The sequence below is a fragment of the Neolamprologus multifasciatus genome, chromosome 12, assembly GCF_963576455.1.
Source record: "Neolamprologus multifasciatus chromosome 12, fNeoMul1.2, whole genome shotgun sequence".
Taxonomy (NCBI): Eukaryota; Metazoa; Chordata; class Actinopteri; order Cichliformes; family Cichlidae; genus Neolamprologus; species Neolamprologus multifasciatus.
The window spans coordinates 24,699,758-24,727,719 of NC_140450.1; the positions used below are offsets into that span (position 1 = coordinate 24,699,758).

At 40.9% G+C, this 27,962-nt stretch overlaps 1 protein-coding gene across 3 annotated transcripts; it reads right to left on the minus strand.

The window, feature by feature from the left end:
- Positions 1 to 1,832: 1,832 nt before the first annotated feature.
- Positions 1,833 to 27,779, minus strand: adra1aa (adrenoceptor alpha 1Aa). 3 transcript variants are annotated; one of them, XR_014877386.1, is made up of 4 exons: positions 27,532 to 27,779; positions 15,443 to 16,924; positions 5,464 to 7,418; positions 1,833 to 2,011 (listed from the first exon to the last, which is right to left on the minus strand). XR_014877386.1 is itself a non-coding variant. In XM_085181525.1 (3 exons), exons 2-3 carry the CDS (start codon positions 16,338 to 16,340, stop codon positions 6,877 to 6,879), a joined length of 1,440 nt encoding a protein of 479 aa, XP_085037651.1. In that variant the 5' UTR covers positions 16,341 to 16,924; positions 27,532 to 27,779; the 3' UTR covers positions 4,463 to 6,876. The 3 variants fall into 3 exon arrangements, 1 of the variants encoding a protein (XP_085037651.1); XR_014877385.1 differs by having other exon boundaries at positions 1,833 to 2,019; XM_085181525.1 differs by lacking the exon at positions 1,833 to 2,011 and having other exon boundaries at positions 4,463 to 7,418.
- Between the last annotated feature and the right edge of the window lie 183 nt (positions 27,780 to 27,962).

Genomic DNA, 27,962 nt, shown 5'->3' on the forward strand with positions numbered 1-27,962 from the left:
GGGTTAATTTTCTTTTGTCATTAGACAGTTTTTCTTGTGTACATTTTCAAGATGTTCAGCTAGTTTGTTCTTGTGTGTGAATTTCAGTTCTGCACTTTGGCTGTCAGGTGAATGACTCGGTGTATTTCACATCATTAAACATGTTTTCCACCAAAGATTCAGCAATTATAAAAATTCAGCTCAAACTATTACACTGCATTTTCTACAGGAAATGCATTCTCTAGTGTTATTTACCAGTTTCAGTTACTGTTGTTCACATGTTAAGAGTTAGAAAAGTTGAAATTCTATTATAAATATTAACATCAGTATGTTATGTTAACAACACTTGTGAAGGTATTTAGAGAACCGTAAGAGACTCTCATAAACATCTAAAAGAAAATCATCTTTAATCATAGATGGAGATATTATTTTTAATTAAATATATTTTTTAAGTTGATTTCAGTTTCTCTGTCAGTCAGTTTCTTTCGGTCTGACACAGCAACTGCACAGAATTTTTAATTTTTGGAAGAAGTCTTTTTTTTTGTCTTCTGTTTGATTTTAAGGTCTTCAGACTCCTCTGTCTCAGCTGTCTCAGACACGGATGCAGTTTCAGCAGAAAGTTCCTTACAGGGAACATTAGGCACTGGCAAACTTTCAGAAAGGAGTTCCTCACTGGGAAGAACATTCAACACTGGCACATTTTCAGAGGAAAGTTGAAGGACTGTCTGAAGGAGGTTCTTCATTTGGAAGACCATCAAAAATCGGAAGACTTGAAGGGGGCTTAAAGATATTGGATACGTGATTCTTTGCTGCACCAGCAATAGTCTTGAGCAGCACTGGTGCAAAGTTTGCAATGTTGTTAAGTAGAATTTCTTGAGGGTATTCTTCTCTGATTTCTCTCAGGATGCTCTGGACCATGTCATCTCTGATGGTGCAGGAGAAGATGACCCGGCTTGCTGTGACAGTTTTGGAGACGCAATCCAGAGTGGCCTTGGTGAGGCTAACTCTGTGAAGCCATGTTCAAGAGGGGGCGAGGAGGACGCTCCCAGAAGCCCTGCAGGATGCAGGGAACTACCTCTATCACCACTTCCTGTGCAGTGAGCAGTTTGGTGTTTTGTGGTTCCTGCTGCTTGTCTTTAAGGATTTAAACGGAATCCTTCATCATGCTGAGGAGTTTAAGTGTTCTGTAGATTAAGGCTATTTAAATATCTTTTAAACATATTTAAAGCACCACAGAAATATTTAAAGACTGTAGCTGGACTGTTAATTGTATGTCAGATGTGACCCACTGAATTAAGGAGGTATAGCCTCTGGAAATTTAAGGAGCATCCGGGCTATGTCCCTCATTTTATTAATATTGTTCACTGCCCATACCTGAAACAGAAAACACATTTACAGTGCAGTTTTGTTTAGAGGTTAGGTAAAAAAATAAATCTCCAAATTACTTGTGAGTTTTCTAGACTTACCAGTTTCAGAAGAGGTTTGGCGTCGTCTTCTTCAAAGTCTTTTAATTCAAACTCCCAAAGCCTTCAAAAGAAAACAAAAAAGAGGTTTTCTGTCAGCATTTACGCTTCATCACAAACAGACTTTCAGGTGTCACAGTAACTTAATCTCCTGTTTTAATTTGTATGTTTTTTCCCAACTATAAAATTACACCATGTGTTTAAAAAAAAGCATAAATAAAACCTGGCTGCTCGTTTGATCATCGAGGACTCCAGCTGTGTGGCTCACGTAGTGTTTGTCTTTTGGGAAAATCAGGCCGTTGTGATTTAGGTGAATTTCACAACGTCTCACACACTCGTCTGTGTTTTCCAGCCGTCTTTGTCATAGTTTAACAGCATAATCAGATATGATGTTATATGGTAATAAAATAGCTCATGCAGTGAATAAGGGGTAACACCCTTTAAGGAGAATAAGCAATGCTTCACTTACTCTTAGTTACGGGTGTCGTTGATTCGAAAGCTGCACAGCACTTTGTCAACATTTCGGGCGTGAAGGAATCCACTTCCTCTCACCACCACTTGGAAGGACTCTGACAAGCTGAAGAGAAACACATTATGTCACCTCATCTATAAAATATTATTGAAAATAAATGAAGTTATTTCTTCTTCTTTGGTCCAAAGTAATCCCAAGCAGCAGTTTACATACACTTGTGTTGAGCATGAATGTCGTGGAGATTTGGAGCTTTTAATAATTTCTTTCAACAGTTCTTTTTACAGGGGGAAATTAGTTTAAAACAAGAACTGGGTGTGCAAGTTGGATTTTCTCTAATCCACACAGGGTCAAGTGTGGATTCCCCTCAGATGAGAGGAAAATGGTGTTCAGGAAGATCCAAGAGTTTCATGAACTGGAAACTACACGACAAAAATTCCCTTCACTGTCCCAGTAAAGGGAATTTCACATCGCTTATTATTATTTAAGATGTAATGAAAACATTGCGTCACTTACCGATTTTCCCTGGGTGATGACATCATAAAAAATGATGTCATTCCTCATTTGTCCAATGTATCTGCTATTCGGCCTCTCTGCATGTCTAGACTTCTCAACCTGAGTTGTCCCTCTGAGATATTCTGTCTAATCTTGACCATCCTGGTTGCTCTGAGTTTGCCTCATGTCTTTTTGTGTTACCATCTCCAATCCACACACCATAGAAGGTCTCACTACCATCTTGTAAACCTTCCCTTTCACTCTTTCTGCTATCCTTCTGTCACAAATCTTCTGTAGTGCTCTTTCTCAGCATGAAGCCACGCTGCTGCTTGCTAATTGTCACATTTTTCCCATATCTCCACAGTACGGCTCATCAGCTTTATCCCTCTGTAGTTACTACAGCTCTGTGGAATCCAATCCACCCACCACAATAATACAAAACACCCCCAACAGTTTATCCATGCCTCAAGTATCCTGTGTTGATCTTGAAATTGTTAATTAATAACTTGCTACACTAAGAATTCTGTACATGTACATGTGTAACTACAGCAGCCTGTATTATAACAAAATGTATTTTCATTGTTTTACATATTTGTATATATTATACAAATTATATAATATTATATTTTCCTTAAGCCTAGTAAACACCATCCATCCATTCGCTTCCACTTCTCCTTTTCAGGGTTGGGGGGCGGGGGGGGGGGGGGGGGGGGGCGCTGGAGCCCATCCCAGCTGTCATAGGGCGAGAGGCGGGGTACACCCTGGACAGGTCGCCAGTCTGTTGCAGGGCCAACACACAGGGACAGACAACCATTCGTGCTCACATTCACACCTAATGGCAATTTGGATTTTACAATTAACCTATCCCCACAAGCTGCATGTCTTTGGACAGTGGGAGGAAGCCGGAGTACCCGGAGGGAACCCACACAAACACAGGGAGAACATGCAAACTCCCCACAGAAAGACAATGGTCTGATGTTGGAATTGAACTCAGGACCTTCTTGCTGTGCGGCAACAGTGCTAACCACCGTGCCACTGTGCGTCCCCCTAGTAAACACCATTCAATTTAAATACTAATGGTTATAGAGCACACTATAGTTATGGGAAAACATTTGCACTGTTGCAAACAAATAGTTGCTTTGCAATTTGACAGGAAAACAGATTAAATAATAAACTCTGATTAGACTTAGCACTCAAGCTGAGGCCAAAAAACTGTGTGTGCAACAGTTCACCTGCCTCTGCTGCAGGAAATTAGATTATGAGTCACCGCTGGGTTCTCACTGATGCTGTTTCGTTGTGTGGGGAATAATTGATTGAGTATTTCACATGCAAAGATGGCTGCAACTGCCTTCCTTTGCAGACGAACAGCAGGGGTCCCAACTGTGTGAGTGTTAATAAAGACTTCTAATAAAGTCAAACAGCTGGATGCAACAAAAACACCTCAGGGTAACATTTTGTCAAACTAGGATTAGGCTACAGTCACTGGTGGGTCTCATTAAACAGCCTTTCAAAGGCAGGGCTGTGCCAGCACTGGCAAATCAGGCGTCTTTAATTTAATTAATTACATTTAATTAAAAGAAATTTTTTAGTTGAGTTGAGTTGAGTTTTTTTTTTTTGTATTATCTGGTGTCTATTGTGTCTGATGCTAAGACTAAAATATGTTGTTTGACCCAAACATTAATTCATTATGGACTGGCTTTAATCATTTATTAATATTATTTTTATTTATTTATTTATTTAACTCAGTGTGAGATTTATTTCAGCAGTGTAAGAAGGCAAAAGATTGTGACACGGAGAGAGTTGGCCAACCTGCCTTACATTTGGTTCATATGAATATTATTAGAATGTGACTTTGAGGGCTCTTTAATAACAGGGGCGCAATTGTCTAGATAATTAATTAATATTAATAACAATGATTTGTAATTAACGTGAATATTTCTCACTCTATTATAATTAAAAATGGTTTTTCCTTCAGCTTGTTTTTATCTTGTTACTTTTACTTAAGTAAATCTCATGATTAAAATGAGATTTAATCATGAGATTAAATCTCATCCTGAAAGGAATTAACTGTAATTGATTCACTGGGACTAGTGCTTTTATATATTGTACCATCATTTCCGGGGACTTTTTTAAGGATGTGCAACTCTGTACAACAATCCTTTGCAAAAGGTTCTATGTGGACGTGCATGCAGTGAGACACTAGGTGGAGCCACAGGTTTGTGGTTCTCACTCTCCTTCTATGTTCCAGCACCTCAGTCGCTTCTTCCCACAGGGATGCTTCCAGCAAAAATGAACCGAACATGACATCTCCGTCACACTGAATGCTCACATCAGTTAAAAACTTCTGTGATTATGTAGAGTGAAGCCCCTGGCTGTTTGACAGTTGTCCAATTAGGACTTAGCATGATGAGCGCACTGATTAAACCGGAGAGGGGAATCCTATTATGTCAACATCTTCACCCACTGATGAAAGCTTTAGAAAGGAAGAAGAAGAAAAAACCCATCAGGGAGTTTACAAAGCTAAACCCTCTTGGGGAAGTGCAACCATGAGTCATCAGCAGCACTTGCTTTGCTGTCAATCCAGTGAAACAGACAGTGCTATTATAAGACTCCCAGAATTGATTTGTCATGACCACAACATCATCCACAAGTAAATGAAGGCAGTAAGCCTTACATTTATTCCCTCTTCAGGTTCAGTGATTGTAGTGATTGTCTGCACTTTTTTTCAGTTTATCAGAGCAAACGCACAATAAAGAATAATGAAGATGGCATACCCTGGAATTTAACCCTGAATACACGGTGTTAGGCTGCTGGATAAAAACAGTGGGTGTTTCTGGTGAAACAGAGGAGAATCGCTCTTGATCTGCTCCACTCTGCGTCTGACTCCCACAACCCCTACGATCTAATTATAGTATTCATTGCAGCTATTGCATTTGGAAGATGGTATAACTGTATAAAGCGCTGCACACAGGTATTTTGCTGGCTGAGATTTTTCTTTATAATCCCAGGACTCTATGGAGAGATAACAGAGGGAGATGTGAATTAGGTCATCTGTACCATCTGTACTTTATTGCTGGAGCTGGCAGCTCTACTCCTAATGGCATCTGCGCAGGGACGTGTGATTTACAGGTTCACAGTCAATGACAGCTCGGACACAGATGAGCACTCCGGCTGCACTGCCAGGTCCCTCCCCTTGGGGTTGAAAGCTGTCAACTCCCCTTTTACGACTGAATTCCAGCGTACAGAGAGGAAGACTGGCTTAAAGATGCCGAGCGCATCTCTTCCTCCTTGCACCCACAAAGAGAGTACATCATGATGCTACAGAGTGAGCAGCAGGAGAAAACAAATCGATAGCGCTGGCAGAGGTTGTCCTCTTGCCCTTTGATGCCTCTGCGTAAACAAAGACACTTTGCAGTCTGGAACTCCCACTGAACACTCACATAAGAAGAAGTACACTAAATAGCGCACACCGAAGACCTGACGAAGGCCAAAGCAAAGACCGTCTTCTTTCTGTGTGAAATGTGGCTAAAAAAAAAACCCCAACAAAAAACAAAAAAAGGACAGAAACACAAAGAGTAGAGACTGAGAGAAGAAAGCCTGAGACTGTGTGTGACTTATCATGACATCGCTAAATCTGGTAAATTTTTCTAAGAGGCTTGGAGTCGGTCAGGATTGAGGCCAGCAACCACAAGGTCAGTTAAAATTCCACTCAAGTATATTAAGACATCCATCTGGCACAGCTCAGAGGTACATGTAATTGTGGGAATGTGAATAGATGAACTAGAAATGCTGAGGGGCTATATATTAGGCAAATAAAACCCAGTTTGACAGAAGAAAAAAGAACATTTTAAAAAGAAAAAGAAAACAAAGAGAATAAATAACACAAAGGTCCAAAAATGTCCTCATGAATCCCTTGCTAGGAGTATGTCTTACAAATTTATTGTATGTGACACAGAAGTATGTGAGGTCTCTCGGTTTCCACTGTGTACAGAGCAGTACACAAGCAACAATTTCACCACAGGAGCAGGAAGCAAAATCTGGAGACAACAGGAGCACCACTGATCAGCATTTCAGAAATTATTGTTGAACTCATGCAATATATAAGAGCCCCACTCGTCACAGCTTTAGACATTTCAATTGCTTTTCTGGAATATAAAATGTGTAAACATATAGAAAATCTTTTGCTCTTTTTGGTTTTTCTTCATACGAGCACTTCCCAGATTTGATCATTTCCCTTATTAGCTGTATCTTGCAGTGCAAAGCTAAAAATTTGCTTTCTTGTGATAACATCAAGATTTTAAAAAAAAATCACAGAACGCTTTCAAAGCTGAGATGAAATTTAAATTTAAAAGCAGCCATTATTTCACCACCAGCTCATTCCATTGTGATGTTAACGGAGGAAAAGGGCATTTATTCTCATGTGCGACCTTGAAAGGCTACTCATAACAAATGGATGAAGCGTTACAGTGGCTATACGGGCTCTCCTTTTTCCGATAGGGACAGCTGATGGATTTTAATGGTGGGAAGGTTTCTGGTGGAGGTGGGGTGGGCGCAGCCGGACTCCCGCGGGGGAGTCCTGGCCCTGAGGATGCAGCAGCAGGTCCGATGTAAGCTTTTATTGCAGAGTTTGGCCACTTTCGCTCTGCTCGTTTCAGCTGGTCCAGAATCGCCCGGGGGGGCTCCGGAAAAGACCTTCCATTCCCGGCTGTCCCTGGAGGAAGGAGTTCTCGAGAGGGCCATGGAGGAGGAGGGGCTGAGCCGAGAAGGAGGCCCCCTGCTGTCGAGGCCCAGGGTGAGGGGCTGGCCGTGACCCTGCATCTGACTCTGATGATGATGGTGCGGTCTGGGAGTCGTCCTCAAACAGTGAACTCCAAGTAAACTCTGGAAAGCTTTTTTAAACTCCTGGTTGGAGCATGGGTAGATGATGGGGTTGATGCAGCTGTTGAAGTAACCGAGCCAGAAGGTGATCTTGAAGACGGTGTCTGAAGGTCTGTATGCAGGGAAGATTGAACCTGCAGGGACATCAGACACACATCAGAGACATAATAAAAGATAGATGTGTCCCTCAGGTATATAAATCTGTGGGAGGATTCTGTCGCACAATGTTTGTTTCGTACACCTAAACAGAATCTGCCATTCAAGACATTTTACTAGTCACCTTTCTCGGGACAAATCGCTAGCGCTCATCCTCCGGATATCCAATTTATAACAGTTTATCCAGTAGTTATTGAGCTGCTTCAGTCTGGATTGAAGTGGTTAACTGACCAACGCTGCCTCGAGCTGTGCTGTTACTGTGGCTAAACCAAATTTGAGCCAGTTTTCAGAGCTCCAATTACCTGCTGTGCTCTATTTGTGTTTTTTTTTAAAAAGAACACATGATCCCAAGCTGTTAGAAATCACACCACTTCACCCGTCTATTTGTCACACTTTATTTCTAATGCTTTTATCCAAGTTCCACTTGATAGAAGCTTCCTCTTTGCCGCCAAGGTTAAGGATTTTATTAAAATTGATCCCGGATACTGTGCTGCTTTTGATTCGAGCGAGTGGGGAATGTGAGTGGGATCTTTAATGAAGTGGCAAAGGTAATGGCTTAATGGACGCATTACATGCAGGCCTAGTCCTCGTTGTATTCAGTGTCTGGCAGTGAAACATTAAAATAATGAAACGGCTGACTTCTTGTGTGGCTGCACTATATCTGTCTATCTGCCATCTATTTTCAGAGGCAGGAGAGAAGCTGCCTTGTGAAATGTTTTATTGGCCAAGCTCCTGAGAGGGTTAAGCCTCGGGAGAAAAAACAATGTGATTGTGATATAGAGATGGATAGAAAGAAGAGGCGGAGAGAGTTGGAGAGCAAATTATTTTGTGCCTGGCTATGCAGCTAATGCATTTTATCCCCAGCTGTGCCAAAAATCCCCAATTCTATTATTGCCCGTACCCCTTGATAGATTCATTGTTGGAATAAAAATAGAAGAGGAGTGCAACTGTTGGGTGAATGCGTTGACGCTTAAACTCAATGATGCATCGGCGTCTGCTGCTGAATGCACACGTTTTTGTTTTTTGTTTTTCTGCTGATTGAATTCATTCAGATTGAAAATTTCCAGCCAGCTGCTTGCATGGGATGTGATATTAATCCGGTTTAGCGTCTGCATCCACTGAGACTTTTAATCTGAACAGTGCGACATATGTAAGAGTGATGATCACATGATCAGTGCTCCCTGAATGTGGATATACAGCACGCTGTGTGTTCAGAGCTCTAGATGTCGTGTTTTTGTTGTTCTTAATTTCTCAAAGAGTTTTAAGACTGCATTAAAGTATATTAAAAACTATCTAGAGAAGACGGGATCTGCATGGAAGTTGCCATCATTGGAAAGAAAATAAGCAAATGTCCCCATATATTTACATCAAGGGCCAAAAAAATAAAAATAAAATCTTCCATAAACCTCTGAAACTGTAACATTTCCGAATTTTTAATCTAATTTAGGTGCTTATGTATTATGTTTATTGTTATTTTGTTTAACCCATTTGTTTCCTGTTTTTCAAACTGATTTTAATCATATTTAAGCTCAATTTAAATATAACCAGTGCCTGTATAACTCTTATTCGTGCTATGTTGCCTTCAGCTGCAATAAGGAAACAAAGGTTGTCTATTTGTTGCTCATTTTGACAGTACTATCTGTATTAAGACTATTACTTCCATACACTCGTGGCCACTTCATTAGATACACCTGTTCAACTGCTTGTTAATGCAAAAAAAAAAAAAAAGTCAACCAATCACGTGGCAGCAACACAATGAATTTAGATATATATGCATGGTTGAGATGACAGGCTGAAGTTGACTTTTTCAGATTTTCTCTGAAAAAGGGAAAATAGAGAAGACAAGAAGAATCCTGTGCTGTAACAATCAGACAGTAGGGTCAGAATTTGACATAAACAACATGAAAGCACTGATCAGTGCTTTCATGTATTAACGTTTCAGGCTGTTTCTGCTGGTGGTGTAATGATGTAGGGGATATTGGGGCCCCTTATTACCAAATGAGCATCGTTTAAACACCACTGCATATCTGAGTATTGTCACTGACTGAGTAATGTGGTCATATAGGGATGGAGATCATCCCTTTATGACAATAGTGTGCCCATGTTCTGATGACTGCTTCCAGCAGGATAACGCACCATGTCACAAAGCGCACATCATCTGAAACTGGTTTCTTGAACATGACAATGAGTTCACTGGACTCTAATGGGCTCCACAGTCATAAGATCTCAATCTAATAGAGCACCTCTGGGATGTGGCCGAACAGGAGATTCACATCTCATCTCCAGCACCTCGTTGAATCTTTGCAACGAAGAATTAAAGCAGTTGTAAAGAAAAAAAGGGGGACCAAGGCAATGCTAGCAAGGTGTACTGAAGAAAGTGGCCAGTGAGTCTATGTTATTGAATGCTTTCAGTCTTAAAATATGCTAGAAAATTGTTTAGTAAAATTCATTTAAAGGTAGTAAGGCTTGATTGCTTGGTCACTTGGTCAAGTACCAGTTTTAGTATTATAGTATTATAGTTTTATTTAAATCCTTTTCAGTCATTTTCTTATCATCTTCAGTTTTAGTATCATTTTTGGAATTACAATTATTATATTTACTTGTGTAGTATTTCAGTTTTATATTCTTTTTATTATTAATATTATGTAGCACTCTGTGTGCCCTTGACTTGAAAAACTGGAAAAAAATAAATGAATGCTGCAGATGACCTTTAAATGAAATATGAATGGATTGCAATGGTATATAATTAAACAGATTTTCTATCAGTCTTTGTGCTAGCTATTTTTCCTCTTGCGTTTCCCTTTTATCTATGTTGTTTTCTCAGCAGTGAGGTTTTTAAGGTTTGAGTTTAACTTGAAGCAAACCAAACTGAGCACAGAGTTCTGACGCTAGGCCTCTAGCAAGGTTGAGTGAAGTGTAGGCAGGTGCTTGGCTTCTGCCTCACAAGAAATCTCAGGCGTTTTCCTCGTTGCTGTCTGGTTGCTGAGTGTGTTGCTCCTGGCAAGCATGTCTTATTTCTCCTAGCGGGCTAGGCTAGCAAGCCAGATGGGCTCTGCACACCCAATCACCTAACGCTGCCTATTACGCAACCTTGATAAGCCTGTACCCCTTCCTGCTGTTAATTGTCTGCAGAGGCTAAATTCATAAACAGCTTCTCTCACACAGGTTTGAAGATTTCTTTGTCCCCTGCAGCCGTTACCTTACTCTCACTCTTTTAGCTCGTGCCCCACAGCCAATCACATTACAGCTAAAACCACTTCACGTGTGATTAAAAAGCTCCATGACATCTCTGCAGGGTCATCTCCATTTGTAACTCTGGACTGGTTCCAGTGCAAATGTTTTTTGTTTTTTTCCATCTCTCCCTAGAAGTCCAGTTCAGACCACTTTAACTTAACCATCCGTGATACATATTGGAGCTGAGCAGGCTGTAGGAAAAGATTGTGCTTGTGTTGCAACAACTCCTGTGTTTTAAGTGTACTGTGTGCACACTGACAGTAGACTTTTAACTTTCTGTGACCTTGTGAACAATGCTTTGCAGATTACATCATCTCCATTTTAAATTTGAGTACTTATTTGAGTATGATGTATGGACAAAAAGGCCATACCTCTTAAACTTTGAATTCAGGTGTTTTCAGTCCTGTTGCCACAGATTTATCCATGCAGTCTACCTGTAAAACTACTGAAAGAATTAATGTTTTAAAGAGCACAGTGCTGTAACAGATTGTAGTACTGTAACGAGTCAGTCTGTGAAATTTCTTTCATCCTAGATATATCACAACCACTTTCATATGATTTTGTGCAAACATTTAGGAGGCACAGCAACTCGGTCCCGAAGTGGCAGACCCCGTGAAGTTACGTAGCGGGGTCACCAAGTGCGTAAAAGTATCTGACGCTCTTCTGACTTCATGACTGCAGAGCTCCAAACCTCCTCTGGCATCAACATTAGCATAAAAACTGTGCGCCGTGAGCGTTGTGGCATGGTCTTCCATGGTCGAGCAGCTCCTGTAGGTGTAATGTGTAGGTGGGCCAGTACTTTTGCCCATATGCTTCAGTAATATTTTAGTGTTCAGAGTGGGTGTGTTGGTAAAAGTTCCATATTTGCAGTAAATTACAGACATTTGCTAAAATACTATCCTTGCTCTGTCACAGTTAAATTGTGCAGCTTCTGTTTTATTTACCTTCATGTTAGAAAAGCAAATCTGCGACACCACAAGTCGGTAGCTGGGTTATTAACTATCACGCTGGTGGTCATAATCTGCTTATCTGCTTTAATCTGCTAAAAAGGGAAAATTAATTTCAGGCTGTTTGGCTGATGTTTTTTGTACACGTTTCATTTAAGATGAGAGTAATGAATGATGACTGTATTCAACTAACATTCAGTTTTTTATTTGAGAATTTAAAGTTAAATTACATGTGCTTGTCTAAAGTAAAAGAGCCCCAACAATAAACTTCTCTTTTTATAACTAGAATAATAAAAAATAAAGACCCAACACTAAGTTAATTAAGCTGAGAATATTTTGGCTGGATTAATAGGTGTGTTTATTTCACTGCAATCAAATGGAACATGCAGAATATAATCAAAATATTTTAATTAGGGAAATATTTTAACTTCAAACTGCAGGATGCATGTTTTTCCTAAAGCCTCCTTTTTATCATTCTTTCACTTTTATCAGACTTCAGTCCACTGAAGTCTTTTTCTGATTTAAGTTAAGTATAGAACATGAAACCTAAAAAACAATAAGGCACAGAGTGTGGGTGTGCCACTACAAACAACACTTTTACCAATTGACAGACAGCTATGGTAGAATTGGTTGTCTACTAACCGGAAAGTTTAATCAGCAGCTCCTCCAGGCTGCATGCTGAAGTGTCCCCGGAGGAAGTTACCGAACCCCAAATAGCCTCCAGTGCAACCATCAGTGTATGTGTGATAGATGATTAAAATAAGAACCACCTAACACATAGATATTTGACCCATTGTTCATTTAAAAATGTTTATCAGCATGTGTCTACAGGGCTATGTGTAATTCCCCTGCTCTTTCTCCCAAAGTTCCTGTCTTTCTTCTCAATACATCCAAAAATAACTCTTAGGGGGGAAAAAATGTTCATCAGCTCTAGTTTAAAAAGACACTCGACACCCACTGACATTCTGAGTCAGAGGTTTTTAAGAATAAAGACTCCTGGCTGGGGCTGGAGACAGGAAACATTTCGGTTCATCTTCCGTTTCTTAACATATCACGATAGCATGAGGACACCCTGTGAAGCTGTTCTTTATGTCAGCGAGGGCATGCTTCAAGCTATGGTGACACTGTTGCCTCTCAGCCACCTGTTTCCTTCCAAAGAGATTGTTGTTAGCTTAACTGTTGATGCCAAATTGGCCTTGGGTGTGGTAGTGAGTGAGTGATTGTCTGTCTCTCTGTGTTATCCCCATGATGGACTGGGTACCTGCTTAGCGTGTCCTCTGCCTCTCATCCATTGTCAGCTGAGATTGGCTCTAGCCCCCACCACCTGACCCTGAACTGGCTAAATGGTGAAGAAAATTAACTGATTGATGCTTTACACGTGAAGGACTCAGTACATATCAAGGACAATCCACAGATAAATACAGAGCCTTTTAACACCCATTTAAATTACTTCCATAATTAAAGTCTTGTAATTATTACATTGGATCTGCTTCCACTTCCCCCTAACCCTAGCATCCTCTTCTGTCACACCAACCCCCTGCATGCCTGGCTTCACTTCACATCTTCTCTGTGGTCTTCCTCTTTTCCTCCTGCCTGTCAGCTCCATCCTCAACATCCTTTATCCAGTGTATCCACTATCACTCCTCTGCACATGTCCAGACTATCTCAGTCTTGCCTCTCAGCCCACAGTTATTATGGCTATTAATTTAAATAATATCTACTCCATAATCGAAATGATGCAATCAAGACTTATCCAGCTGTACACGTCAGAACTACACCAGTGCTTTGTGATTCATTGCGGAATCTATCATTGTCCACAGACTTATGTGGCAGCGGTATGCACTGTGACGCCAGTATTAGTAAGGGAGCATTCGTGAGCTGAGGCTTTGCCTCATTTCCCAGTCAGGAGCTACTCAGCCAAATGGTGGCAGCTATATTTACAAGCATGAGAGCATGGAATAAATACAAACCCTGCAGGATTTGTTAGGATTTTGCCCGTATCTCATATCTACTTGGTTCAGATTTCCTTTTCGCATGATTGACAACAGCACTTGCAGGTCTACAAGTTGTGTGATTATTTCTCTTTGAGCTCATCTTCATTGAACCCGGTGCACTTGAAGACACCATCATATGAAGTCTGGCCTCAGTGCGAAAGGCTTTATCTGTCACTGAAGATCTGCCCCCACGATGAAGGGAGTCACAAACACGAGGGAGAAAAATGGCTCGACATGCCATTCAAGGGTCTGGTTTGAAATATATCTTGGTCTCAATTTTAGTCCTTTTGTTTACAGACGGGGAGCAGTGGAGGATGACAGTGATCTGAAAGATTTATAAAGCCTATTTATAGAATGACTACTTGGCCGAGTCGAAAGCATTTACTACAGCGCTCCAGAGGCCACAAGCTCGTCTGAATGCGACTAACCTCAATGTCATCCCACAAAGGAGGCATTCACTTAACATCATCTAACTATGAAATTAGCCAGCACTTTAAAACATGACCGTAGAATAAATTGATCAATGAGTATGTAATGGGAATAAATTCAGATGTTGAATTTATTCCCATTACACCTTGTCTCTTTATTCCCAGAGACAAGGTGTGGAACTGGGTGTGGAACTGGGGAACTGGGGACCCACACCCAGTTCCACACCTTGGCTCAGGCGATTAGAGGATCATCAGGGGGTCCTTTTGTCTCTCTGTGGGGGGACACTCCCACCAGGTTTATATCTGGGACTCTCCACCATTTGACCTTAGAACTGAAGAAGCCTCTCGGATGAGAGGTGAAACGTCTTCAAGTAACTTAAAGAAGTCCAGACGCTTTTCTTTGCAAGCTCCTTTGACTGTCTATATTATTCATTCATATTTGCCCCCGAGTAATGTCAGGATTCAAATTTCACTCCTTGAAAAGACTTCATTTGATCCAAAATGCTGCAGAGAGAGAACTGACAGGGACTAGAAAGTGAGAACACATTTTCCCTAACTGGCTTCCTGTTAAATCCAGAATCAATCCTTCTCCTCACATACAAGGTTTTGAATAATTAGGCCCCATCTTATCCTAAAGCCCTCATAGTGCCGTATCACCCCAACTCTCAGACTGCAGGCTTACTTGTTGTTCCTAGAGTATCTAAAAGTAGAACGGTAGGCAGCGCCTTCAGCTTTTACGCCTCTCTTCTGTGAAACCAGCTCCCAGTTTGGATTGAGACAGACACCCTCTCTACTTTTAGCATTAAACTTAAAACTTTCCTTTTTGATAGGACTGGATCAGGTGACCCTGAACCCTGACCTTAGTTACGCTGCAATAGACCTCAGCTGCTGCTGAGTGTTTCTTCTTCACTCTCTTCTTTGCAATACCTGTGTGTTTATATAGCACTCTGTATTTAATCATTAGTTATTAATTATCTCTGGCTCTCTTCCAAAGCGTGTCTTTTGCCTGGCCTTCCTCCCGTCTCCCCCCAACCATTTGCAGCAGTAGTTGTCCCTCCCTCAGCCTGGTTTTGCCCGTTTTTCCTTCCCACTATCGCCAAAGTGCTTGCTCATAGGAACTGTCTAATTGTTGGGGTTTTCTCTGTACTACTGTAGGGTCATTACCTTGTTCTATAAAGAGCCTTGAGGCGACTGTCATTGTGATTTGGTGCTATATAAATAAAATAAAATTGCACTGAAGTGAAGTAACCTTCCTTTCCAAACTGTTGAGGTATTCCCTTTCAGTCTTGTAATATATTACATTAATATATTTTCTGCTCTGGTTAAAATTAGATTTGCCCTGAGAAATCTGGCTCTTGACATTAGGAATTACATGCAAGATGAACATGATAATACTCACCAATGGGTAGCACCAGGAAGAAGGGGAGCCAGCACAACACGAAGCAGCCAACCACAATGCCCAAGGTCTTGGCAGCCTTCTTCTCACGAGAGAATTTCAGCAGCTTCAGAGCAAAATGTGTGCGATTGCGAAGGGCCTCGTCATCTGAGACAGTTGCATTGCCTCGGTGTATCCTGAGAATCACCTGCTCTGAATCTGACTTCTCTGTCTTGTGGCCCTCCCTCAGGCCCTGGCTCTCTCTGTGAGCTACCACATAGACCCGACAGTACATTACCAGTATGATGGTCAGAGGAAGGTAGAAGGAGCCCACTGCAGAGAAGATTGCGTAGCCCGGCTCCTCTGTGATCTTACAAATGGACTCGTCCTCGGGCGGTGCCTCTTTCCAGCCAAACAAAGGTCCAATAGATATGATGACAGACAGCACCCAGAGCAGCATCACTGCCAAGAAAGCCCTGCGTTTTGTAACGATTGATGGGTAACGCAGGGGGTAGCTTACTCCAATGTAGCGGTCCACAGATATTACACAGAGGCTCATGATAGAAGCCGTGCAGCAGAGCACATCCACAGCTGCCCAAACATTACAAAAAACCCGTCCAAATACCCATCGATCCAGGATTTCCAAAATGGCAGAGAACGGCAGTACGGTGGAGCTCAGCAGCAAATCTGCCACTGCCAGATTAACTATGAAATAATTCGTGACTGTCCGCAGGTGTCGATGGCAAACCACCGAGAGGATCACCAGAATGTTTCCCACAATTCCAAACCCAATGAAGAGACCAAGCACCAGACCCAAAACCACAGCCTTGACCACATTGAGCTCTGGGACTAAAACATGGCTGCAGTTGGAGCAGTTCTGTGTCAGAGGAGCTGGGGTCATATTGTCCAGCACAGGAATCATTAGTTCCAGTACAATGCTGGTACTCAACAACTGGCCTGTGCAGAAGTGGTAGACTGAAGCGCACACCTATTTAAGTTCACTACTAGAGAGAGGAGACATCAGGCCATTCTCATAAAAGCCATTAGAGTAATGATCACGTTAAGTCTGTCTTGTCAAAACATAATTTGAATGATGATGCCTCGAGCAAATGCGCCATTACGTTGGCAATGCATCAAGGAAAATAAAGGGACAAGTTGCATGCAGAACCACTGAAAGAGAAATATAATATATGCAAACGAAAACTACTGAGCTAAAATCGAGTAATCCATCTTGAAAATGTTAATGATGTTAAAACTGACTGTTTTTATGCAGCTGGTACAAACCACTGTTAAAAATGCATTACAAATACAAGAGACAGATTGGAGGTGAGCGATTTAGGAAGTCTTTGAATGTTCTCTGAACCCAAAAAAATACATAAAAAAAAATCACTGTTTGGACTGAAAATTAAAGTCTGTTGAAACCAGTTTTCCTAGGAGTAGTAGGTGAGAAATCAACATCCAGGCTTGTGTGTTGAACGCAGCTTCAGCTTCAGTAACGTCCAGCGCCTTTGAAAAGAGAGACAGAAGAAGACACGTCCGTCACATACAGTGAAACATGAAAGCATTCATCCTTGTTCAGCTCATTGTTTTTTTGTATACTGCTGCTCAGCTCTATCAAGAAAGTGGGCGGAAGACAATGTCTGAGCCACAGCTGTTGTCAAATCAATGTCACCACTGTCTCGTCTTGATAATGGGATCAACCTAAAGTGAGGCTAACAAACTGAGAAACTAACAGTTCTGTGAAAACTTTTCACAGGACTATACAGGCTGGTGAAAAACACCCCATTCATTAGCTTGTGTTGATGCTTTTAGCAGCAGTAACTAGAATAAAGTTTTTTTCTGTTCAACTTCATGCGTTTCTCACATTTTTATCAAAGACCTTTGGCCCACTCTGTTTGCGTGCATTCATTTATGCGTGCAGACAGCTCTCTTTAAGGTTCCCCCACAGCACCAGATTGGAGGAGTCTGGACTTTGACTGCATTATTGCAACAGCTTTTGCCACCATTGTGCTGTTTGGGTCACACATTTAACTCTAAAATACTTTTGCATACAGTAGTGTTTATTGCTCAATGACTACAAGGTGCCGAAGTCCTGTGTCTGCAGAACAAGCCCCAATCATCAGCCCTCCACACCGTGCTGACAGTTCTATGAGGTGTTGATAAGCTGTGTTTGGTTTTCATCAAATGTGGTCCTGTGGATTCTGGCCAAGCATCTGCACTTTGGTCTCGTCTATCCAAAGCACATTGTTCAAGTGGTTTGTTCATATGCTACTTTGCAAACCTGAGCTGTTTTCTCCTGGTAACACTTCACAACAAGCCATTCTTGTTCATTCTTTGTCTAATTGTACTGTCATGAACTTAAGTGTTGAACATGCTAACTTGTAGTAACTTGTAGTTGTAGCTCTTGTTTTTGTTTTTTGTTTTTCAATTTCTCCAAGCATCTGATCATCGGAGAACTTGTGGAGAATTTTTCTTGGATGTCCACTCCCGAGAGGATTGTGGCATTCTGTTAGTACACACCTGACTGTTCTTGGCCAGGAAACTGCCAAAAATATTTACTTTTATAGAGTTTCTCGCACTTCCTGATCATCTAGTGCAGGGGTGTCCAATTCCAGGCCTCAAGGGCCAGTGTCCTGCATATTTTAGATGTCACCCTTCAAGACATGTTGAAGAGGTAATTTAGCCATTTAAATCAGCTGTGTTGGATCAAGGACACATCTAAAACCTGCAGGACACCAGCCCGTAAGGCCTGGAATTGGACACCCCTGATGTAGTGCATTGATTACCATAACCAAGATGCTACTTACCCTCACAATTTGGATAGAAGCAGTAAGGGTGTACTTAGTTTTTCACAGGACTGCACAGATACCTGTGAAAACTTTCTTTTCCCCAGTATGGGAGGAATACCACGTCATCATTAGAATACACAGTGAGCCAAAACCTCAATAGCTGAAGTTTCAACAATGCAGCAATCAGAAGGCTCGGTGTGTATTATATGTTCTTCAAGTGACCTATAATACATCAGGATATGCTTGACTTTGTTCTTGATCCCTCCTTTAAATCAATATCATACCACGACCTTTATACAGACACAGGTCAAAACAACCCACATTATTACAGCTCCACCATTTGTTAAGGGTTGTCACAGTCTGTGCTCCTTATGTTTGTAAAGAACACATTAGTTTGACATTTTGGGAAAATATGCCAAGCTTGATCAAAATATTGATACCACTGTCATAACATGGCAGAGTCCCAAGAAAAATAAATCTGCCTACCAGGAAGTTATCAGCCCAGCACAGCTTCATCATATAATCTTATATAGCACTTTTCTATTATAGCTGAGCACTCAAAAGAGCTTTACATAACATGCCTAATTCACCCATTTATACAAGCACTTTTTACCACACCTGGTAAATATCACATCAAACAAACATGGAGTTTCAGACTCAAACATCCTAAATGTTGTGCATTGTCTGCTAGCACTAGCTCCACATGCAAGAAAAATATAACAGATGTATTTAACAAAATGAAGCACAATTTCCCGAATCGACCCCTCTGTTTTATGGGAGCTCATAACATTTGCAGTTATTTTTGATGATTTTATCTCGTGGTAAGGGCATAACTTATCCCATTATTCTGAGATAAAACAGTGCTTGTTTTCTCATGATAGGAAGTTCATTTTCTTTAGAAATCACAAGAAAACAAAAGCTTGTTTTCTCGTCATTTATCAGGGATTAGGAGTGCAGTTCCAGCCCGGTCAAACTACAGGGGAGCTAGGGGGAAGGTTAGTAGGACAGGGCAGCTCCCCGAAAAGAAAAAAAAAGCTTTTCAAAATTTATGAGGGAAGCCGAGGTCTCAAAAATATTGACAATATGCTATTTTCCCTATGCATTTCTATTTCTTTTTAATTTCATAATCACACGTCATGCATAAAATTAGTATATTCCTAATGCGTGATTCATGCATGAGGGTGATTCATCACTAACTTTAATAACGACACCAGCGTAGGTTCTATTCTTGTCGAGCTTGGCTTCCCTTCCCACCTTTGTAAAGCAGAAAATAAATTGAACCGTAACACTCAGGAAAGCCAAGGCGCACTTAATTTCACACAGGAAGGTAGATTGGTAAACGCTCCCTCTCTCTTCATCAGCAATAAAGTAAACTTATTACTGAAATGAACGGCCTCTTTCTCCTCGCCGCTCTCCACGCAGCGGCTATTTTTAGATGCTTTGGTCAGTCGTTATTATTCTTATTCACAGGATGATAAATAAAGCTAAGCAAAGTGGTTTATAAATTGTTTAAGGCTATGAATAAAAAACAAAGTTAACTCTCCTGAAGCTAATATCTCCTCGACATGGTGGATCAATGAGAGAACATTATTAAAAACACATCACACTGTACTTCAGTCAGCGTCTAACATGGCAGTAGATTCAAATAACGTTCAAATGGGTCCTTATTTAAGGAGAAGACTAGACCATCTGTAACTCCACAGGTGAGCACACTTCCTCCTCAGTAATCAGATGAGGGGATCGGTCATCTCCAAGGCTGCCAAGTTATTTTGTGATTGAGAAAACAAAGCCAGGTTTCTATGATATGTATTGAGAGTATAAAAGAAGCAATCTGTTATCAGAAGAGAGCAAGTTTATATAAATAATTCATAATCTTGAGATAACGGCTTAAACAAAGTAATCCCAGAAGAGCCATTTTTTGGCTTCTGCATATTTTTGGTCAGGAAAGGTAATTACAATCTCTTTTTTCCCCCATTGTGGCAATGTGTTTGTATAAGATAAGAAAAAAGAGGAATTTAGTTGCAAAGTTAAATTTACACAGATTGTTATTTGGAATTTATCCTCACACAGTTCAAATTTAAACTGCTCCCTCTGACTTTGATGCACTGGATTAATTAGGATTTATGGGCTTTAGCACTGCAGTGCAAAAGCTTCTTCTTCATCTTCTTTTTCTTCTCTTTGTTTCAAATTCATCTTATTTTTAAGGGGGCTAGTTCTCAAAAAACTTGTGAATATTGTAAAACATATGCATCAGAAGTGGGGAAGCAGTCTCTGCTGAACACAGTCTGGGCGTTTCTCAGTCAAGGTTGCCTTATATTCACTGTTAGACCACAGTCTCTGTTGTTTCTGATCCTGCAGTAGTTGAGACCAAGCAGCAACATCCTGGGCTGAAGATAAAGGCAACACTGAAGTGCCAAAAAATACACTTCCTGATGTGTCCACTTGAGGCTAACTCCCTGAGAAAACTCAGTTCCTATAGACTCGCATGTAAAAATGAGCAGCTTTTTAGTAGAAATAAGCCTTTTTAGAGAAATCTTTACACAGACACACTGATCAGTAAGCATTTTGAACCAGTTTTACTTCCTGACTACAAATCTGAAACTGTTTTTGTCTCGCAGATGTGTTTATTTATTTATTTGTCTTAGTTATGATGTTCCAAGTATTTTACAACTAGGATGACCGAACAGAAATCTAAAGTGTTTCAGGATTTAAGACCTAATTTGGATCTCAAGAAAAGGAAAATCAAAATTAAGGAAGGTGTTTTTGTTGGTCCTGAATTCCGTGAACTGATGCTTGACGATGAGTGCAAAAGGAAACTGAAGCCAGCTCAATCAGCAGAATGGGAATCACTGGTACGGGTTATCAAGAAATTTCTTGGAAATCACAGAGCAGAGAATTATGCTGAGGTTGTGGAAACATTCTGAAAGCATATCAGCTCCTGAGTGCTAGAATATCACTGAAGATGCACTTATTACATTCTCATGTCAACTGTTTTCCCACCAAACCTGCACAGTGAGAAGTATGAGGAAAGATTTCACTGAGATATAGAAGTGATGGAAAACCAATATCAATTTCTCCAGAGCATTATGGGGGACCACTGTTGGTTCGTGCAAAGAGAGATGTGCACATTTTGACCTGCTTTAATTTGAACGAAATTGACAGAAATACACTTTCATGCATCTCTGGTATTGTTTTCTGGTTTGGTTTCAGATTAAATACATTATTGTTGGGAAATAGTTAAAATTCCAGACGTTGCATCATTACATCAGTGACGTCACTGATGTAATGATGCAACCTTAAATCAAATTTTATGTCTGAGAACAGAGTAAAAAATAGATACAGAGCTGGTTGTAAGTTCCCAGTTCAAAATAAAAATATTTTGTGATCTGGTATCTCTATCTGTCTGATGCACAAATAATCTGTGGAAACATTTTGCTAATAACTTAGCACCTGGACCTCTTATCTACGTATAGTCATTTGATAGCAGTGGATATAAAGCTAAACCTAAGGCTTCAGGTCAGGACTACACAATGCTGTACTTCTGCCACTGGTCCTGAACACAGCTTATAGTGGTGAAGAATATTTTGCTTTAAGTTTCATCCGAATGTATAGAATCCATGTGGATATGACACATGTGGATGAAAACTTTTACAATCCATTCCCTAAACCCAACAGGAAGTTGGATATTTTGAATTTACTGTCAAATTCTGACCCCCGAGCCTTATGTTTGACACTGCTGGAATAAAGGAAGCCAGCCACATGAGACAATAAAGTTCAATGACTCCACTACATCATGCCCAACGTGCATGGAGGTACGAGGGCCTGATTGATGCTTGCACAAATTAATTTGGAATGTTTGAATGTCTTCTGACTTTTAAACAATGTCTTAGTGCCGCATAAACTCCTCCACTTTGACAGATGTGAAATTAATCTCGTCAGTGCAGATTATATAAATGTAGATTAGATAAGACTAGTAAAAGTAGAGTAGCCATGTTGACGAATTTTGGATTTTGTTAAGCTGCTTTATTTCAAACCAAATTAAAAGTTCATCTGAGTTGTCCTCTTTTCCACTGACATTGTCTCTATCTATCTATCTATCTATCTATCTATCTATCTATCTATCTATCTATCTATCTATGCCCCACGAACAGTCAGTCAGTGGCTGGCCTTGTCCTCTGGGCCCCACAACCACCTGCTCCACACTGCATGTTCAAATGTTTATTATGTTTGTCTTAAAGTTTTATATCTCAGCTGAGCTCTGATGCTGGCACGATGCAGTACGCCATTACAGCGTCATGCGGCAGCACCTGAGAGCTTCTCCCTCCCATGTGGAAAATAATGCTAATACGGTAATTATGTATAAAAGGCCTACATGTGTATTCACAGGAGAGATGCGGGAGTTCATTACACCATCATCATTTCGCACTGTAGAAAAGATTAAGTTACCTCGGCTTAAAATATTAACCGCTGCATTAATACTGTCACTGTATTATAAATATGCTGTGTTACAATTGAGAAAACAAGTTGAACGATTTACTGTGTCACACTTTCAGCTATATATATCCACTCTGTCAGGATCTGCTCCTTCTATCCGTTTATGTTCTCAACATTGACTCCCAGTTTAATCCAGTATCAAATTCAAAATTCTCTGCCTCACACACAAAGTCTTGAATAATCAGAACCATTTAAAAGAACTTAAAGTACCATATAACCTCAATAGAGCACTTTGCTCTCAGAGTTGTCATTCCTTGAGTATTTACAGTTTTTCTCCATTGGTTTGGCTCATTTCTTGAAACAGAAATTACATTCTCAAAATAACATGGACAAACCTCCAAACCTCTTGGCAAATGTTCACAACAGAATGGCATTTCTCATTCATTTTATCAAATGGCAAATGCCTTAGTACATGTCTCAATTGTCTCAGTGCATCTTTGCAAATGATTAAGTACAAGTAGCCTAAAGTTATACAGTTAGCCCACATGTAGCACATTTTCCAAATGAATAGATCTTGTAGATCTAAACTGACAGTGTTGGGGAGCAACGGAATACATGTACCGCCGTTACTTATTTAAAATACAAAATATGAGCAACTGTATTCCGTTACAGTTACCGTTTAAAAAGGTGGTATTTAAAATACAGTTACTTTGTTGAAATAAATGGATTACACGGAGGTACTTCCCTGTTTCATATTGTGGCGGATCAGGACTGTTTGGGTTTTGTTTGACAGCTACGTTCTGTTGTTCCAGGCGGCAGCGTTACGGTTGCCATGGTTACAGGGTGACGCTCTCTCTCTGCGTGTTTCCTGGGTGAGAGAGGCCTTTTTGTTGTTGTTGTGCTAAGCTAATAGGCAGAATGCTACCGGTATAGCTCTAAAGAATGTAGCATCATGGGCAGTGTAGTCCGTGCTGCAGGGAGAATGGACTGCCATACACGTTATGTGTCTGTGAGCGAGGGAGGGAGAAAAAGGAAAAGTACGAGCTGTCATCGAGCAAAAACGGGAGCTGGAAGCATGTAAATATAATAATAACCACTGCAGCCAAGAAGAGTGCCTGACGAGCCCAGTTGTAAGTAAGCTATTAAGACTCGACTGTACACCGTGTTCGTGTTTTCTTCCAAAAACAATAAGTTCCGTTGGAGCAGCCTTTCAACGCCTCTCTCTGTCCCTCGCTAGCAAAGTTGACCCAGACAACAAAGTAAAGCTAGTTTTCGGCTACGAGCCCAACACAGAACCCACTGTATTAGCCAGAGGTCCCTTTACTACGGTTCGGAGCCACGGACCTTCAGTAACAGTGATAAATCACAGCAATAGTACATTCACGTAGTTGTAAACAGCATGATAATATATTAAGCAATCCAAAGTATTCAGAATACGTTACTCTCATTGAGTAACGTAACGGAATACGTTACAGAATACATTTTGGGACATGTATTCTGTAATCTGTAATGGAATACATTTTAAAAGTAACCTTCCCAACACAAACTGATTAGTTGATTCTCAGTCTAATGATCATTGTCTCCAAAACATGTCAGCATGATTTCATTGTATAAGTACTCGCATGCACAACCGTCTGTTCAATTGTCAAAATTGGTCAAGAACATAATACCATGAATACCATATATGAATTTCTTTGAATATTTGATAAATTGATGACAGTCATTGACAGTCAGGTGAAACTAGGTGTCACACACAGGTGTGTTTCATGATTGTGTGCTGCCAAACACAGATAAATAGAGCTTGACCAGAGCCAGTCCGATCTCTGAACATGGATAGACAAGGCCAAGCAAACGGACAAGGGGAAGTTCTTCCTCAAGGAAGAAGAAGAGGAAGAAGAAGAAGAGGAGGAGGACTGAGAATGTGTGGCGGAGGAATAGGGGGAAGAGGAGCGCGAAGACACTGTGCTGTCCCGAATGAAATTCGGGCCACAATTATAGACCATGTCATAAACCATGGCCTCACAATGGCAGAGGCAGGTCGTTGAGTGCAGCCTAATGTGCCTCGCTCTACAGTCTCCTCCATCATCCAAACCTTTCGCAGGGAAAACAGGTATGTACTCCATGTAATCTACGATGGAATTATATGTTGTATAGGACAGGGCACTGTGCCTGAGGCAAAAAATGTATAACTTACTGTAGAGATTTTGTGTGCATCTGCCTACAGTGGTAGGTCTATACTAGCAGGTGGAGAGGACTAGTGGAATGTTTTGATACTAAATATGACAAGAAGTATATTGAACAAATTACTGTAAACTATGGAATTACATAATTTATACAGTTTAGAGTAGTTTTCCAGTCACTGTGCAGCGGGAGAATGAGTACAGCGACCACTGAATAAGTCCTTGTTTTTTGATTTTGTGTTCATACAATTTACTACTGAAATGTACATTTTCTTTTTACATATGTATGAAACTTTCTTTTGCGTGTGAATAAAAAATGGTTATCATTTCCTTGGTAGTGTGAGTGCAATCTGTGATGTCAAACCTTGGAGGCTACTCTTTTCTGTTGCATATTGTTGGTCCTCTGCCATAGTGACAAAACATCTAAACATTTTGTATGGCAGTACTCACACAATGCCAAAGGGATGATGCATTTTGGGGGCACTGACTATTCAGATTAGAAAGAAATGTAGTTTTGACACATGAGTGAACTGTTTTAGGGGAGATAGGAGCTTTTGCAGGTGGACCATGTTGTTGTGATCAACCATCCGGGTTTATTTTGACAAAAGCACCAAGAATGATGAGAATGTCCAATCTGTGTCGAGAAATGAGCCAAAGCTATTGAGAAGGATCTTTGCCATTTTGGAGACGCTGACTGTCTAAATGAGAAAGGGATTTTGATTGAAACCTGAGTGAACAGTTTTGGAAGAGATATGAGCTTTTGCAGGTGAGCTATAGTGTTGTGCTAAACTGTAAGAGTGTTTTGCCAAATGATCTTAGAGTTTTGAGAATGTAATTTCTGTTTAAAGAAATGAGCCAAACCAGTGGAGAAAAACTGTAAATGAAGAATGTGAGGCAGAGCCTTCAGACCCCTCTTCTGTGGAACCAGCTCCCAGTTTGGATTCGGGGGACAGACAACCTCTCTACTTTAAAAATTAGGCTTAAAAGCCTAAAACTGATGATCAGGTGACCCTAAACCCTCCCTTGGAATAGGCCTAGGCTGCTAGGTGCTTCCCAGGTGTTTTTGTCTTCACTCACCTCTTGGGTTTTTTAACACTTCTCTGCATTTAGTTAATTCGTTATCATTAATCACTGCCTGTCTTATAGAGTGTGTCTTTTGTCCTATCTCACTCCTCTCACTGCCAACTGGTCGTGGCAGATGGTTGCCCCTCCCTGCGTCTGGTTCTGCTGGAAGTTTCTTTCTGTCAGAAGGTAGTTTTTCCTTCCCACAGTCGCCAAATGGTTTCTCATAGGAGGTCATCTGATTTGGGGGATTTTCTCTGTATTATTGTGTTGTTACCTTACAATATAAACTGCCTCGTGGTGACTGTTGTTGTGATTTGGTACTATATAAATAAAACAGATGTATCGGTATCTGCTCAGTGTGTCTCACATTAAGGATTTAGAGGCTACCAATCACTGTGCATTTATATCAAAGAAAATCTGTTCCAACGAGAAGAAAAACCTTTTTCTTGACGGTTGACCAAATTGCATGGAAAGGATTGCCAAACTCCCTAACAAATCTAATTTGATTAATCCACCCGGCTTGTACATTACAATCACAAGACTTAAACTCATGATTAAAACTCCTTCTAAGATAAATTAAAAGTGACATGCTTACTTCTGGATTCTGTTAAAAAGACCTGTTGATTTCACTACGCCATGGGATTTTGTTTGGCTCTGTAGACCCAGCGGAGAGGTTTTCTTCCTGCACTGATTGGTTTAATATTCATTATAATGCCTCTGTACGGAGGGAGTTGCCAAGTGAAAGAGGACATATGCTGCAGGGTGACTGAAAACAGTGTGCAGCTCCATACCGAAGTAGCTGGAAGTTACCTGTCTTGCTCGGTTACATTTTGTTAGCTGCCTTTTTCAGGAGGTCCCTCCTGGTACAAGCATCTTTCTCCTCTGCAGAATAGGCTCCAAATATAGGCTTTGTCTTTTTGGCTGTTTTCCATGCGTCCATAGAACAATGGGCCGAGGTGGCTGATGTGCAGCTGCTTCTGAGGTTTGGACTGGTATCCGCAATATTGTTGAGGAAAGCTTGAGCAACCCTGGCTTCTCTGCGTCTGCTGTTACTTTAATTGGCCAGGAGTAAACAGCGATTGTGACTCAGATGCAATCTCAACCTCTTCACCGGTGTGCGGAGTAATTCCCAGCTCTATAAGATGAGGCCACTGTGCAGGACTACACCTGACATAAAGTCACATCCACCTCAGTAAACTGACACAGACATGCAGGAGACGCATGGGAGCTGGCTTTTTCTTCCGAAACCTTATAGCTACATTTAAAACATTTCTACATATTCAAATGATCTGTTCGCAGTTTTTCTTCAGATTTGAGGTTTTAAAAAACGGGAGGGTTGTAAAAACAACAAAAAACAGCATTACATAAATCAAGCATAACAGCGCGATCGTGCCTTATGGCTGTTCGGGGGGATACAGTTGTCTTAAATCATGTGTATTTTAACCACTTCACCAGTTTGCTCCAGACATTTAGCCGCATTAAAACCAAAGAATAAATCAACGCTATTTTGGCTACTTATGCACACTTATGCATCAGCGCGTTCAGCAAATTCAATTAAGAAAAAATAGTTTTTTATCAATAAAATAAACTATCAATTCAAAAATGCTTTTGTTAAATACTTCAAATGAATTGTTCTGGGACTCACCCAACTTTGATTTTTCACATCCCGATGCCTGGATAGAGCCACATTCGGGCACGGCAGTGATTGCCGAGACGCGCTAGGAGGCGGCGAAGGGAGAGCCAAGTGCGCTCACCGCGGAGAGCCCTCATATCTGCCGGAGCAGACACCCGAAGCTTCAGGTGCAAGTCTTTTCAGATGATGACGAGTAGCCAACCAAATCTCTCACTGCTTTCCTTTCGAAACCACTTTCGCCCGTATCTACCCCCCCCCCCCCCCCCTCAACCCAACCCTCCCAGCCCCAGCCCCTCCTTACCACCACCCAGCCATCCATCCTCACATCACCTCACTCCGGCTCAGCATCACTCTTAGTGCGTCATCACAACCGGTCTCTGTCATTCAGAAATCTTTCATTAACCGGTGTCACCCACCTTTCCAGCTGTTAAACTGTACGAGAA

Bases quoted from the DNA above. Each gene is read 5' to 3' on its own strand.
- adra1aa (XM_085181525.1), bottom strand. From the start codon at position 16,340: ATGATTCCTGTGCTGGACAATATGACCCCAGCTCCTCTGACACAGAAC. The intron at 7,419-15,442 runs GTGAGTATTATC...ATGTCCCTGCAG, and splicing joins CTTCCTGGTGCTACCCATTG to GTTCAATCTTCCCTGCATAC.